The sequence below is a fragment of the Argentina silus genome (assembly GCF_951799395.1).
Source record: "Argentina silus genome assembly, chromosome: X".
Lineage (NCBI taxonomy): Eukaryota > Metazoa > Chordata > Actinopteri > Argentiniformes > Argentinidae > Argentina > Argentina silus.
Genome location: NC_139653.1, coordinates 34,143,045 through 34,158,419, shown reverse-complemented (window position 1 = coordinate 34,158,419; position 15,375 = coordinate 34,143,045). Strand labels below are relative to the sequence as shown.

At 45.5% G+C, this 15,375-nt stretch overlaps 1 protein-coding gene across 1 annotated transcript in view; it reads left to right on the top strand.

The window, feature by feature from the left end:
• Positions 1-11,285: 11,285 nt before the first annotated feature.
• scg2a (secretogranin II a) overlaps positions 11,286-15,375 on the top strand; it is a gene marked incomplete at both ends in the record, with an annotated part of 34,234 nt that continues 30,144 nt past the window's right edge. The window contains one exon of the mRNA XM_083694693.1: positions 11,286-11,576. Coding sequence (XP_083550819.1) covers positions 11,286-11,576 — 291 coding nt within the window. The remainder of the gene's footprint in view (positions 11,577-15,375) is intronic.

Below are 15,375 nucleotides of genomic sequence, written 5' to 3'. Positions count from 1 at the left end.
CCACCCTCATGCTAAAAGTGTGGGCCTACAGTTATTCAACTCACTTGCTCTTTTTTGTACGCCATGTCAAAATGATTCTTGATAGAGGACAGATATTGCCTATACTCATTAAATTCCTTCAACGAGCATATTACCTGTGGAGAATTAAGAGTATCAATGACAGTAAGTCACTTATTGGTCATAGCCCTAACAATGGTATGTACATTTGAGTATAGGTCTTACTTGATTTTCTTCTGTTATAAAATGTCTCCTTTTTAACATGTCCTGTCTCTACGTTGATAGTAGTCAAAGAGGTATGGATCTTGAAGACTGTTGTAGTCAGGCTTCATTCGGTGACAGTTAGGGTCTGCCAAGCGGAACTTATTGGAGGGCTGATACTGCTAAATTGAAAATAAGGTAGAGCCATTTAAAAGCTTGTGTCATTTTCATAATACAGAGCAGGCATATGTCAATGTTGCTGCTTTCATTAGCTAGTGCAGTGGTTCTCAAACTTTTTCTGCTAGTGTACCCCCTTTAAAATATATTTTCAGCTGAGTACCCCCTTCACCGGCACAAAACATTTTGTTTGCACTAAACGGGAGAACCAGGCGCGAATACAGAGTCGGACAAGCATAGCAGGTTTGGGTATTTAATGAGGGGATAAGGGTAGGGGGTAGTCTGGCAGTGGACAGGCGGCTGGAAGGCAGGTAGCACCAGCAGCTTGGAAGGGTAGGCCGGTGGGCGGACAGGCAGGCTGGTGGGTAGGTAGGCAGGCCAACGGGTAGGTGGAATCTGATATGAGGAACAGGGAGATCAGAGTTAGAACAGGTACAAAACACCAGTAGCTAATACGACGAAACGTAGTAACAAGCATCAACGTAGTAAGACTAGAAACTACCATAGGAACTAGTACAATCTAGCGATGAGTAGTTGGAAAGTCAGGGTAGATAACTGCATGGTGATGAGGTGATGGCCAAAAGGTGTGTATTGAGCAGGTGGAGAGAGAGAGAGACAGTGGAACCGGAGCCTGGTCACGCCCACATAGAACACCAACCCAACAGACAAGATGGACAAGGACAAGGTGCACTGGCGCCCCTAGAGGGGCTGGGGGGTGTGACACATTTTTGGGAGGAAAAAAAAAGAAAATTAACATAAATAATGTATGTGGTTCTATTTGGCAGTGTAAATATGAACATTAAAAGGGTGCATATACTCACAATTTAGTGAGCTGTTGCTGAGTGCAAGTTGAATGCTTTTCGCATCACTTCTCGGGATGATCTGAAGTCGGAAAGTGTTCTCTTAAAAAACTCTGGTGGCTTACCGACATGACATTGATGCTTTGTGCTTAGGTGTCTTTGGAGGTGGGCTGGCTTCATGCAACTGTTGGCTAGTTTCTCCCCACAAAAGAAGCACAACGCCAGGGGAGGGTCAGAGCATGTGGAGGTGAATCCCATTAAAATATATTCTTCTTGATATTAACGGAATTTGGGCGTTTCTGGATGAGCTTTCTTTTTCACTGGTTCTCCTTTCTCATTGCTGTCAGATTTGCGTTTTAACCACTTGTCCATTTTCTATTATCTAGCTTTCAGAATTACTCAGGGTGAAAAAAAATGTATACAGCGAAAGTATTTTTTTGATTGACACACGTCAATCAATGTTGACATACGTCATTGTCCCAAACGTGATATGCTCATTGCTTTTTTAAATAAAGATTTAGGATATCAAACTTGTATGTTGGTACCCAGATTTAACTGATTTTATTAACGTGGGATTATTTTAGAATTGTCTATAACCAATACCTTAAAAAGTACCAAATGTTTCTGAGTACCCCCTGCAGTACTCCAAAGTACCCCTAGGGGTACGCGTACCCCCATTTGAGAACCACTGACCTATAGGGCTATGGGCAGAGCCCGTCTGGTGACCTCATCAGATTTCGAATGAAACAGGGGGAATAGGAAGTGACATGTGATCAATACAACTATCATCCCCTATAAGAAAGGAGGCTTTATTTCCGATTTGGATGCTATTTGAAAAATCGGCCACACAGGAGCTTATCTTCTTGCAACCTTGACACCAAAGTGCATGTTTGTTTTAATTAAAGTAATTTGAAGTAGTTGTATCTACAATTGCGTCAACACTGTTGATCTTTTTTCTAATACAGGCCTAAAATGCGATACCGAACCTGTGTGCAGGGTGATTTGTGCAATTTTACTACTTAGTTTTAGGATGACTGAGGTTATCTGTTAATTTATATTTGATATTGTGTGCTTATTTCTCTGCATATACGCCTCTACAACGTTCTCGCTGCCGAGGAAAATAGACTCGAAGCGTAGAACTACGCTGCTTCAAGCGAGCCTCGCTTCGCAAACTTGCTGCTTTCGCATGCTGTCTAGTATGTCTTAGATCACCGTACACTAGACGTTACGGCGTTGGTGTAGCTAACACTGTCATGATAACGCAGATATTTGGCTGTCAAACCGTAATCAAATTGACTCGTGTTTTTATTTTATTTATTTATTTTCAGCTATATTAGCGACTCCTCACATTAGCCACGTTACTTGTATCAGTACACATGTCTCGGATATCAAATACAAATATTTTTCCACTGCAACAAATGTGCAAAAATAGCTTTTTTTTTTTTACTAGTCTCATACGGAGCTTCCAGTACAAATTTGCTATGTTTTGTCCTCAGACAGCTTCATTGTTATGGTATTCTTTGCCACTTTACCAGTGTATTGCAACCAACATTCTGACCTTAAGATTCCCCTAATCATGGTCCCTTGAGGCCCCTGGGCACTCTTTTGTAGCCACATGTGACAGGTCTGGGGTGGAGTCAACAATATAACAGTATTGCTTCAGCATTGCTTTGTCAATAAACAGCTGACAGTAAAAACCAAACTGATAAACCACACATAGGTCAGACATGGTCCTACTGTAGGACTACTTAACATTTGGGTAGGACTACTTAACACAGCAGGACACATTTCCAACGAAGATTCTAGGGAATACCTCATTGAAGTGTTTTGACGGTAAGCTGTAGTAACCGCTCCCGTTCGCTAGCAAGTCGTTGAGCTGTTGCACTGACACTTCGAAGTCTGTCGACTCGAAGGAGATGATGAATTAGTCCTCGTCCTCCCTGGAGACCCCACAGCTGCAGGTCACAACACACTTCAGGACCTTCAGCACTCTTCTGAGGAAGCCGCGCATTCCCTTCTTCTTCTTTTTCTCCTCTTTGCCTGACAAGCAGATGAAAAGGTGTGACTACTCATATAATAAGTGAACAGTGGATTCATTTACATGTGTGCCAGAGGAATGACTGCAAAGAGGAACCATCCAGTCAAAATGTGTAATTTTGGTGGTAATGTCAGTGAAGACATTACCACCAGGTATACTCACTGTTAGAGAGAGAGTACACAGCCATTTCCACCTCTGGTACGTCTGAGGTGTCTCCAACAATGATGCTCAAACTGGACTGTCAATGGAAATCAAAGAGACATTCAGTTGTGATCATTCTGGTGCAGATCCAAAAAAGCTTAGCAATTGAATATCAAGATTTTTTCTGTTGGGGAGGGGGGTGATGTATGGAGTATGTCAATTTGAAAACAAAATGAAGTATTGATGTAACTACGTAAACTTCATGAAGGTACATAGTATAGGCTTGTCTTACCTTTCTGCCAGTGACCTGATTCTTCCCCTGAGACCCCGTTTTGAGCCTGGATGAATCTACCTCCGCCTGGTTGATGTGGCTCTCTGCATCAGTGTTGGTGTTGATCACGGTGATGACATCCTCACTAATTGGGAATTCCCTCTGGTAGGCCTTCAGTTCTTTAATAAGCTCCTCCGGTAGAGCATCAATGAGCCACAGGCTTTTATTCACCATGGCAGAATGAATAGCCTCCTGTGAACCGGCGGCCGACAGCATGGCGGAGTGGACGTTGGTGGCCATCAGGTTGAGCACAGCCTTTGGGGTGGGGTCTTCCCTGTCCACCACCACGACCTCAGGATCCCTGCTCAGAAGGTCGTGGGTGACATCAATGACCTCCAGAGTGTGGAGGTTGAGGTCTGTGCGGGTAAAAACCCGGGTATCAAAGGTGTGAACATTCCCATCGTTCGGACTCATCCGCACCAATATGTGAGGGACAAGGTCGTCCAGCAGACCGATATCAAAGTCCCTCTTAGTTGGTCGTGTTGGGGTCTCTGCTCTGGTGACATTACCAATAACCATGGACCCTGGCGACTGGGTTACTTTAGGGGACTGGCTCAGTGGTGAGTCCATGACTCCCTTCACCACATAACACACTATGTCCTTCCCCAGCTTGGGGGCTTTGTGCGACATCATTTCCTGCAGGGCCCCCTCTGTCTCATACCGCTGCAGGAGCTTCTTCTGGACCACGAGCACCAGCTGAAATACCTCTGTGGCCCCAAGGCAGACATTGGCCTTGCGCCACTTGGTGGTGATCCTCACCCATCCTCATGGACAGCGATAACCACAGGGTCTGTAGTTTTGTCCTCTGCTGAGGCACACCGACTCTTTGAGGCAGCCTTCTTGTCGTAATGTGTCTTCAGACAGATGTCAGAGGACAGCGGGCGGGCGGAGACTGTGAGGTCAGCTGCTCTAAATGAGCCAATGGAGCTCGTGGTGGAACCCAGTCTGGATACTGGGGACTCAGCTATAAGCTCGTTGACCTCCCTAGCCACCGTAGTTCTGATGACATGGGTAACGTCCCTGCTGCCATGGCACAGGGCATGCCTGAGAGCATAGGGGAGTCCATGCGCTCCTCCAGTTCCCTTTGGAGGGAGCTCACTATCCTCACACTGGACGGCCACGCGTAGAGTACTTGAAGCTCCTTAGTGGTGTCCAAAGCAGACGCTGTGTTAGCGTCACCTGACACGTCCTGTAGGATGGACACCACCATATCCATGGCCACGTCTGAGATTGGCGTCGCTGGCGTCGTGTGTGAGGGAGAGCCGTCCTCTGACTCTGGCTTGATCCCCTGCAGGAGTTTGGTGATGATGTCAATCACAACATCAGCCGTGTTGTGCAATCTAGTCTGTTCACACTCCATCTTAATAATCGCCTTCTTGATCACGTTAATCGTCTCAGCAGCATCTGAAGGGTCCATGTTGACGGCCTTACAGGCTCTGTCACACACGTGGCTCTCCTTCCATTTACATGATTTTACAGTAATGGAATTGCTTGATTTTGCTGTTGGTGTATCCCGGGGCAGTTCCCATGATGGTCTTAACCCATAGAGGACACAGCATCAGTACCAGCTCATACTGGTGTTCCAGGTCCTCAGAGAGCTTGGTCTCACTGGTGCAGAGCTCAGGGAGGCCCAGGCCCTGGAGAAGCAGCTTCAGGGCCAGTTTACCAACCACCCCCTCTAGAAGTTGGTATGTGGGGCCGGAGACCCTGAGCTGCTCATCACTGGCGGTGGAGGGGCAGGGGGACTCCTCCTGCTTGTGAGGCCTTCTGTGTGGGAGACTACTCTCAGCAGAGAGCTCCTCCACTGCAACTTTATGGACAATCAAATCCATGTTATTGTGTGAGGTCCAATGAGAAGTCTCTGATAAGAAGGGTCCGTCATTTGTTGGAATATTTCTTTCCCTGTTTTGAGGCTTTGGGCTCTGTCTCCATATGTATCCTCCAGGAGAGACAAGACGGATTCCGACAGTGGATCACGGAACTCCTGGAGCTCCAGTCCACTCTCAAGTTCACATGGGGTGAGGCCGCAGCTGATCTGAGAGCTGGAATACAGCTCTCTCTTTGACTCCATCTTGTCCTGGAGGTTAGGGTAAAGCACCTCAACGATGGGGTCAGTGAGCTGCTGGTCTGGACTTTACAGCATGGATGGTTGCGAGCACAGTGGAGCCCTGAGGTGACGTGAGGGAGAGGGAGGGCTCAGATGTAGTCCCATCCAGACACCTCTGCATCAGCTCCACCAATTCTAGGGATCCGGTCCTGTCCTGTGGGGAAACGGCCCTGTCTACAGCTGGGAGGAGGTCCTCCTCACTGCCCAGCTTGGCTTTGAGCCCCAGCAGAGTGGCACTGAGGACCCTCCTGTCCCGGAGTGACACCCTGCTCAGAGCAGAGCCAGGGCGGCTATTGGCGTCCTGTAGTGGGGACATCACCCTCTGGAGGTTGGAGGGGGGGACACGTGGGGTCCCAGTACCAGAGGTCACTCCCACTGTCGTCACTCCCATTCCGCATGGCCATGTTCAACAGGATGGAGTCGATGATCTCGTCTCCATAAGCCAGTGTTTCTCAACAGGGGTGCCGCGGCACCCTTGGGTGCCGTCTGGCATCCTTAGGGGTGCCGCAGAAACGTGGCTGACACTAGGCTAATATAGTGAAATTGAAATAAATGAATGCATCATTTTGGAATCTTTCTTTTAGCTGTATCATACAATTAAGTAAATCGAGGCACACATCAGAGAAAATAGTTCGGATTAATTTTCTAGTAGTTTACCGACGCTGCAATCAGTGTTTGGAAAGTAGGCTGCATGACGTAGGCAAATACTTTTATTTACAGCGCGCGATATCGGATGAGTTGTCATAGCGTTGTGCAGCGGTTAATTAGCCAGCAGCATGGACAAGTTTTTGAAAAGAAAAGCTCCACAGTCTGAATACTTTGTTCGTTTGAAAAGCGAACACAGCCGACAGGAGCAGGTGATGTTCAAGTGTGCGAAAGTCTCAAACAATGCACTGGAGGCTAGCTACCTGGTAGCCGAAATAATAGCTAAGGCTAAAAAGCCTCACACCATTGCCGAATCAGTAATAATGCCAGCCTGCACGGCTATTGTAAACAAAATGATAGGCCCACAAGCAGCTAAAGAGATCGCAAAGGTACCACTTTAGAACTCTACCATTGGAAGGCGTATATAAATGACATGTCGGCAGACATAGAAGACGTGGTCTTAGAGAAAATAAGGCTGTGTGGGAAATTCTCTCTGCAAGTTGATGAATCAACAGACGTGAGTGGCCACGCACAACTTTTGGGATTTGTGAGATTTATTGATGGAGGAGAAATTCGTGAGAATTTTTTATTTTGCAAGTGTTTGCCGCACAAAACAACGGGAGAGGAAATATACCGTGTCACAACAGAGTACCTTGAACAGGGAGGTCTAAATTGGAAATATTGTATCAGTGTCTGCACCGATGGCGCTGCTGCGATGACCGGCAATGTCAAAGGTTTCATCAGCAGGATCAGAGCGCAAAACCAAAATGTTCGCACAACGCATTGTTTCCTTCACAGGGAGGCACTGGTTGCCAAGACTTTACCGAAATATCTTTCAGATGTACTGGACAGGGCAGTGGACATAGTTAATTTAATAAAGGCGCGACCGTTAAAGTCCCGTCTTTTTTCCATTCTATGCGAGGAAATGGGAGTCGAGCATCAGAGCTTGTTGCTGCACACGGATGTCCGCTGGCTCTCACGCGGAAAGTGCTTGGACCGACTGTACGAGTTAAGAGAAGAAGTCAGAGTGTTTCTAGCGGGAGAGAATTCTGCATATAAAGAATTCATTGCAGATGCGCAATGGTGCGCGAAACTCACATACCTGGCCGATATATTTAAGCACCTCAATTAACTTAATTCTAAAATGCAAGGTAAAGAGGAAAATCTACTAAGCTCATCAGACAAATTGCGTGGCTTCAAGTCTAAACTCACTCTCTGGCGCTCTTGTGTGAAACGGGAGAGTTGAGATGTTTCCCCTGTACAGTGCACATCCAAACAGCAAAAAACTTTCTGGCCTTATCTCTCAGCATCTGCAAACCCTTGACGAGAGATTTAATAAGTATTTTCCAGCTGAGACCTTTGCTGGTTTTGACTGGGTCCGTGACCCTTGGAATTCGTGCGCTTTGGAGAACGCAGCCGACCTGCCAATGCAGGCACAGGAGCAACTGGCAGAGATGAAAGAAGATCGTACATTAAGGTTGAAATTTCAAGATATGACATTGGATACATTTTGGATATCATTGGAAAAGGAATACCCGATAGTGTCAAGTAGTGCCGTTGACATACTCTTACCCTTTTCCACGACATATTTGTGTGAACTGAGCTTTTCGAGCTTAACCTGCATCAAGAATAAGTACAGAGAGCGCCTGAGAGCTGTGGACCAGGAGCTACGTGTGGGTCTGTCATCCATTCCTGCGAGAATAGAGAGGTTGTGTGCATCCTCCCAGGCCCAAATCTCTCACTGAGAGTAAGTCACATTTACGCCCCCCTGTGTGTGTGTGTGTGTGTGTGTGTGTATGCGTGCGTGTAAGAGTAGTAGGCTACATGCGTCATGCATTTGTTGTTTGTCAGAGACAGTGTGTGTATTCTAATGATAATCAACATTTAAAAAAATAATATATATATATATTGGGGTGCCTTGAGATTTTTTATTCATGCAAAGGGTGCCGCGACTGAAAAAAGGTTGAGAAACACTGCCATAAGCCTCCAAGTTATACTTTATCATGATATAGGCCGTCGGCATGGCGATGACCCCAGCGCACCCTCCCAGGAACTTACATGAGGTCTCTGATTCGCTCTGGAGGGGTCCGATTGCATTGTCTCATTGGACGAGGAGGAGGAGGAGGACTGGCCAGAGGAGCGATGGTTAACCAGGAACTCATGAGCAACAGCCAATGCATACACAGTCTACATCTAAATGGCACTGAGAGGTGTATCTACAGTTCAGCTTTGTATTTTCATAGGTGTGTGATGAAGGTAAACCGCTCTAACCTGATTGCTGTAGTACTGTTTACCAACCACCCCCTCACTCAACATACTAATCAGCATCCATCATAATAAACTAAGTGTAAGATTGAACAATGTATTCACATGGTCCTCATTGCCGTCTCTGTTTTCCATTAGGCTTTGTCCAAAAGAGGTCTATCGAGAGAAAACCATAACTTATGAAAGTCAAACTGAGCCACAAAGTGCCTGAAATGTCGTCTATGCCCAAAACGCATAAAATGTACACTTGCGATGTCACAATTGAATTGCGTCACTGTGAAATGTATGCCTGTACGAAACGCTTTCCCATACAACATAGCCATACCCTATCAATTCATATGTATCTCAGTTGTATATACAATATATAATAAACTGTACCAAATGCATGATATAGTCTATTATGCCCTGACATCAATACATGTTCAACACAGTTACACAAAATAGGCCTACAAATCCACAGTTTCCAGTGCTGTGTTAGGCCTTCTGCTTGTCCGCACAAGAAAGTTTGAGTTATTTTAATTATATATTCATACGGGAAGAAAAAGTATGTTTGTAAAGACTGACAGTGGCTTATTGGCGTGTTGTCACGGGTACGCAGGTCTATAGACCTAACCTAGGCCTACTCTATGCTCCGGCTACCTATAAAGCTACCTATAAGTCTTCATGTTCCGGCTACTTTTAGGCCTGCGACCTATTATAAGGTTCCTGCTGCATGTCCGTAGTATAAATGACAAGCAGAATAACTGGTCTGCAACAACTTCTCCACAAGGAATCATATTGAAGCACAGAATTTGGCCACCAGGAAAGAGGGAATGACACTGTCTAATTTAATTAACAGTCTTTCAGGCTGCATTTATTTGATACGTTCCCTTGGGGGCTAGTGCTGTGGTGGCCCTCTGCTATGTTCACACCTGGTCCCGGAGGAAAGTCGCAAGTAAATGTAGCCCAACGTAGCCCGTACAGTTTATCAAATCGATCTGTTAACGCATATGAATCTCCCTGGGTTGTTTGCATTCGAATGCGCCTAAAACAAAGAGGCGTGTTGGAGTAAGCATGCCCCACAGTCACATCCATGGGATTGTATTAAAAGTCCTCTGAATTGCGCACAACCCACTTCTTGGCTGGTGGCTAGCCTATCTTACCTTATACCAACGGGGTACAAAAAAAAGTATAATAAAAGTCGTTCCAAAATGTCACAATTTAAGTATAACTTCAGTTAAGTCAATTTAGTAACTGGCCCTGTTGATGGTTGGTCGTACTGACTGCAATGTTGAATAATCCCCCCCCCCCCCCCCCCCCACACACACACACACACACACACACACACACACACACACACTCCAGAAGTTAGGTTTATTAGATAGATAGATAGATAGATAGATAGATAGATAGATAGATAGATAGAAACTTTATTTATCCCAGAGGGAAATTCAGGTTCCAAGTAGCGTACAGACATAGGGGTATCACACATAACATACACATACAACATTAGCAGTATTATATACAGGCGAGGTGCAGTTGTAAATGTCTTTGCAGTTAGGTGAGGTGCAAAAAGGTAAGGCAGACAGTGCAATTATAGCATTAAATACTAAAAACTAAATACGGGCTACATAAATATGGACTATAAAGTTCAGTATTATCAGTTACTTGAGAGTAAGTTAACTCTCTCATCTAGCCAACAAAACCAAAAAAACATTGTCAGAAGAGGTTGAGGGGCCGGGGTAAGAAACCATAGGAGTTACATAACAGAAGCCTTGATGCCAGTCCTTTATGACTCATCATGGCTTTATAATCTGCATGTAGGGTGTGCACCAGACATACAAGACTGCATCTAAGTACTGAAGCTATTCTCCTTCACAGACTTTCAGCTGTTATCTTGGGAGGTAGAAGGGATGAGGTGGAGGAGAGAGTTGAGGCACACAGAGAGACAAACAGACACACACACACACACACACACACACACACACAGAAGCCTTTGTCTGGCTGTGTGATGTGATTCTAAGCCTCAACAGTTGGAGACCTCTCTTACATGGAAGTTACATCAGCCTACCTCAGTACAATGTTTCTACATCCGATAAATAGTTACATTTCTGGCCATAGAAAAATAGGAAACCCCTTTTGCGTATCACTGAAGGTGGATTATATAATTATTTCCCCTTAAAGTTCCACGTTCTGCCAGCCTGCACCTTCATAATCCAGGTGTACATGTTCCCCTGTTTAGGGTGTGTTGGACAGGGTATCATTTGCAACACACCCACTTACAGCCAGTTGCTCAGGGGAAGCTGGTGGAGGTAGAAATCGAACACTGATACTATTCATCGTTCAGTGCCATGCATTACAATGAGCCCGTCCTCCGATGTCTACCTCCACTAGCCTTCCCTGCAGTCGCTGTAGGCCCTGGCTCACAAGGATGTGAAGGGTAAGGAAGCATGCTCCTAACTCACAGACACACACACACACATACGCACCCACGCGTGCACACACACACACACACACACACACACACACACACACACACACACACACAGGAAAAGCGATGTGATCTTAAATGTCAACAACTAAGACCCAAAAAAAATAGGTTAAATGCAGTTGATCCTGCTCCCTCTGGTCCCCCCCCCCCCCCCCACACCCACCAAGCCCACCCCAGGTAGAGTGTACGTCCACTGCAGAGAGGGCTACAGTCGCTCACCCCCGTTGGTCATTGCCTACCTGATGCTGCCCCACAGGATGGACGTGCGTTCCGCTGTTGCCATGGTGAGGCAGAAGAGAGAGATCGGCCCCAACGAGGGCTTCCTGTGCCAGCTGTGCCGACTCAACAAGACGCTGGCGGCCGAGGGGAGGTTCTGGAGGGGAGGTACTTTGGTGTCTGCTCAGGTAAGCAGGGTGTGAATGAGTGAAGAGTGAAGGAACTTTCAGCAGAGATGAGTTTCCCCACTCTCCCTCCCTCCTCCATCCCTCCCACCCACATTCTCTCCCTCTGTCCCTCCCTCCTCCTTCCCTCCCTCCATCCCTCCATCTCTCCCTCCATACTCCATCCCTCCCACCCACCTTCCCTCCCTCCATCTCTCCCACCCTCCCTCCATCTGACCTTGACCCAGCTCGAACAGTCACACTGCCAATCTATTCAGTCCTCAATGTGTGGATTAGGTTATTAGGACTAGGTTATTTCTAGGAAACCATTTAATGGTTGTTAAAGGTTCCTACTCCCATTCCATGAGTGTTTTTGAGGTGAGAGGTTGAGGTTAAATGACCAGCTGTTTACATTAAAAAAGTAGGTTGTTTGGCTGTAATAGTTCTTTATTTCTTAATTAAGCACTTGTATTAGGTAAAATACACTCATATAACTGTATGTCCAACTCTGTGAAGTGAAATTCCACAATTCCACAGTTTCTGACTGACATTGTGACATCACGCCAAATAGATAATCTCTCAAATTCACAGTCTGCATGTATGAAACACTGCCAGAATGTCAAATATGTGTTTCACCTTAACTTATGAATGCAACATGTCTCTTATGATTGTGAAATAGTATCTTCATTTAATCTTAAAAAGCGTGCATATTAACTATGCCATTGTATATGCTTCACTTGTGTATTTATTGATGTGTATTTTTATTGAACAACAGTAATCATGGAGAATGTTAAGTGTTTTTATCTTGTTGTCCACCCATTGTTGTCCTCTATTGTTGAATCATATTCAGTGTTATGTACATACAGTACTGTATCGGTTCTCTCAGCCAATCAGACAGCTTGCCTACAGTACACTGCTCACCATGGAAGTGCACTTGATCTCCAACGACACTTGTGATTGTGACATTTAATAATAAACAGTATGTATGAGGCTCCTCTGCTTTCATTTTGAGTGTTTTCCTTTTGATTAGAAATGGCACTTAACAACTAGATGAGCCAGAGAAAAGGTTCACCTACCTCTTCTCTGTGTTGAGTCTAGTCTACTGTATGATGCTCCTGAGCATGTTTACATTTGCTGTGTTGATGTTAGCACTGCAGTTGGTGCAGTCGGACTGATGGTATTTTATCAACAGTGTCATGGCAGCTATTGACCAGCATGGGGAGTTAGTCAGCTACAACCTTGTGAAACCAGCATCAGCTGGTTAAACATAACACTACAAACATGGCAATAAACATTGACATCATTTAATCAGATATATTACACAGGCAAAATGTCAGATATTACAGTTAAGGAAACACCTCAGTGCATGCTGTACAAGGGCAGTGTGTTTCAAGATTAACAACCATTTAATGTTATTTGACCCACTGGAGTCAGTGTGCAATGGCCCGGTGTGAAATATCAATCTGGCCAATCTTATCCACAGGTGGCCGATGTGGGAGCAGGTTTTCAATAACATGCACAGCCACAGCAGGGCCACCAACAGAATGTAAACAATGGAGCAAGTGCGTTTTACTGTAACATGCAAATAACACTTGATTTCTACATATCTGTTGTGCTAAAGGAGTAACAGAGAGCATCAAAAAATAGACTTCAAGCTTTACGTTTGTGTCCCGAACTGTTTGACTGATGTCGGGTTTGAAACCCATATGGCGTAGGCCTACTTATCATTATAAAGGTATTTAAAGTCATATTAATCACAATCAATAAGTTCATGTTATTATCTAAAACAAAAGCCTGCACCCACACCTGTCCCACGAGGATAATACAGCATTGCAGCGCCAATTGATGCTAATGTTTTTGTAGAAATGGAACTTAGAGGAAATCAGAGGAAGGTTCACCTACCTCCTTTCTGTGTTGATTCAAGTGTACACCAATGAAAGTCAATATCTTGATCACTGCGACAATACAGGATGTGCGTGGTGTGGCATTCAAAGTACATATCGTACAAAGCACAACATTAACATAATATGAAGGTTGAAATAATCATTCACACTGAGCCCGTGAGCGAAGTTAGCAATGGATTTTTTGAGCTTGGTCCAAAAAAACTGCTTTTTGCAATGCCAGATAATTGTTAAAACAGAATCTGTGAACACAGCCTGACTTATTCCCATCTTGCTCTGTGACTTCACTGGTGCTGTCATGATGATTGACACTACAACCCACACTAGAGTAACCTCTGGTCCACGCTATCTGGCTGGCATGCCTTCTCTCTTCCAGGCTTGGCTTTACCTTCTTTTATTTGCGCTGACTGCACCATAAAACACTGAGACGCGCTCGGGCTAGGTGCCGAGGGGCCCAGGGGCCCTAGTGGTTAGATCACGCTTTAAACCCCAGGGGCCTAGGGGCCCTAGTGGTCAGCTCACTCTATAAACGCCATGGGGCCTAGGGGCCCTCACATTGTAAGCGCTGAGGGGCCCAGGGGCCCTAGTGGTCAGCTCACGTTTTAAACACCATGGGATCTGGGGGCCCTCGCCTTGTAAGCACTGAGGCGTCTGGGGGGCCCTAGTGGTGAGCTCACATTTTAAACATCAAGGGGCCCAGGGGCCCTCACATTGTAAGCGCTGAGGGGTCTGTGGGGCCCTAGTGGTCAGCTCAAGCTATAAGCACCCAGGGGCCTAGTGGTCAGCTTGCACTGTGCGCACTGAGGGCCCTGGCATTCAACTTCCTTCGGAAGTCTGCGCACGGCCTGAGGCTTGGAGGCCCCCTGGCAGTCCGAGGCCCCGGGACACTGGCCCCACTGGCCCGGTCCACAATCCAGCCTTAACTAGACCACTAAAACTTGTCAATTAGTATACACCTGGGGCTCATCTCCTTATTAGATAATCCAGTGGCTACCAAACATTTGCAAGCGACATGTCCCCTTCCTCTAACAGGCCTAAACTGAATTCTTCTTCATTGGAAATACATTTTGCTCTTTCCGTTTCAAATACATGTTCTCCTTTGGTTGCATATGATGTGGCATCAGTTGCTCCTGCATGAGCTCCAAGTGTGTGTGTGTGTGTGTGTGCATGTGGATTCATGTGCATGTGTTCAAGACAGAGATATGGGGGGGAGAGAGAGAGAGAGAGAGAGAGAAAGAAAGAGAGAGAGGGGGGGAGAAAAGAGAGAGAGAACAAGAGAGAGAGAGAGACAGAGCAAGAGAGAGAACAAGAGAGAGAGAGAGACAGAGCAAGAGAAAGAACCAGGCACAATGCATGGCAGCATGGTGAAACAGGATGTTTTTCATTAGTCTCCACCAGTGGGATCTGAGGTTGTATCCTGCAACCTGTCCCAGATATGCACAATTAATGAAGTTTGAAATGAGTCACCCTGACCCAGCAGACCTCTGGATTATTTACCTCCTCTCCTCTCTCCTCTCTCTCTCTCTTTTTGTTGTTCTTTAACTCATTCACCATCTACCAACCTTTCTCAAAGTACATCTTTCTCTACTTGCAAAGCCTGAGGATGATAATGATGATGATGACACATTCAAAATCAGTTTACAGATTTTCACAGATGACAAATTTTGCGTCACATATTTACCAATATATTTGTTTGATGTTGTTTCAATTATATTCTTGATCATGACATTTTCTGTGAATATTGGGTCACCCACTTGGAGTTTTCTCTATGGATCTATGGTTCAAATCTAATGTGATTGACCTATTCTTTCTTCATACTGCAGAGTTGCCTCTGTGTTGATACACAGTATCTCTCTTCTCTGTTTAAATTTGAGAATGGCATGGTCTATTGTGTTTGTCCTGTCATGTTCCTGTAATCAATA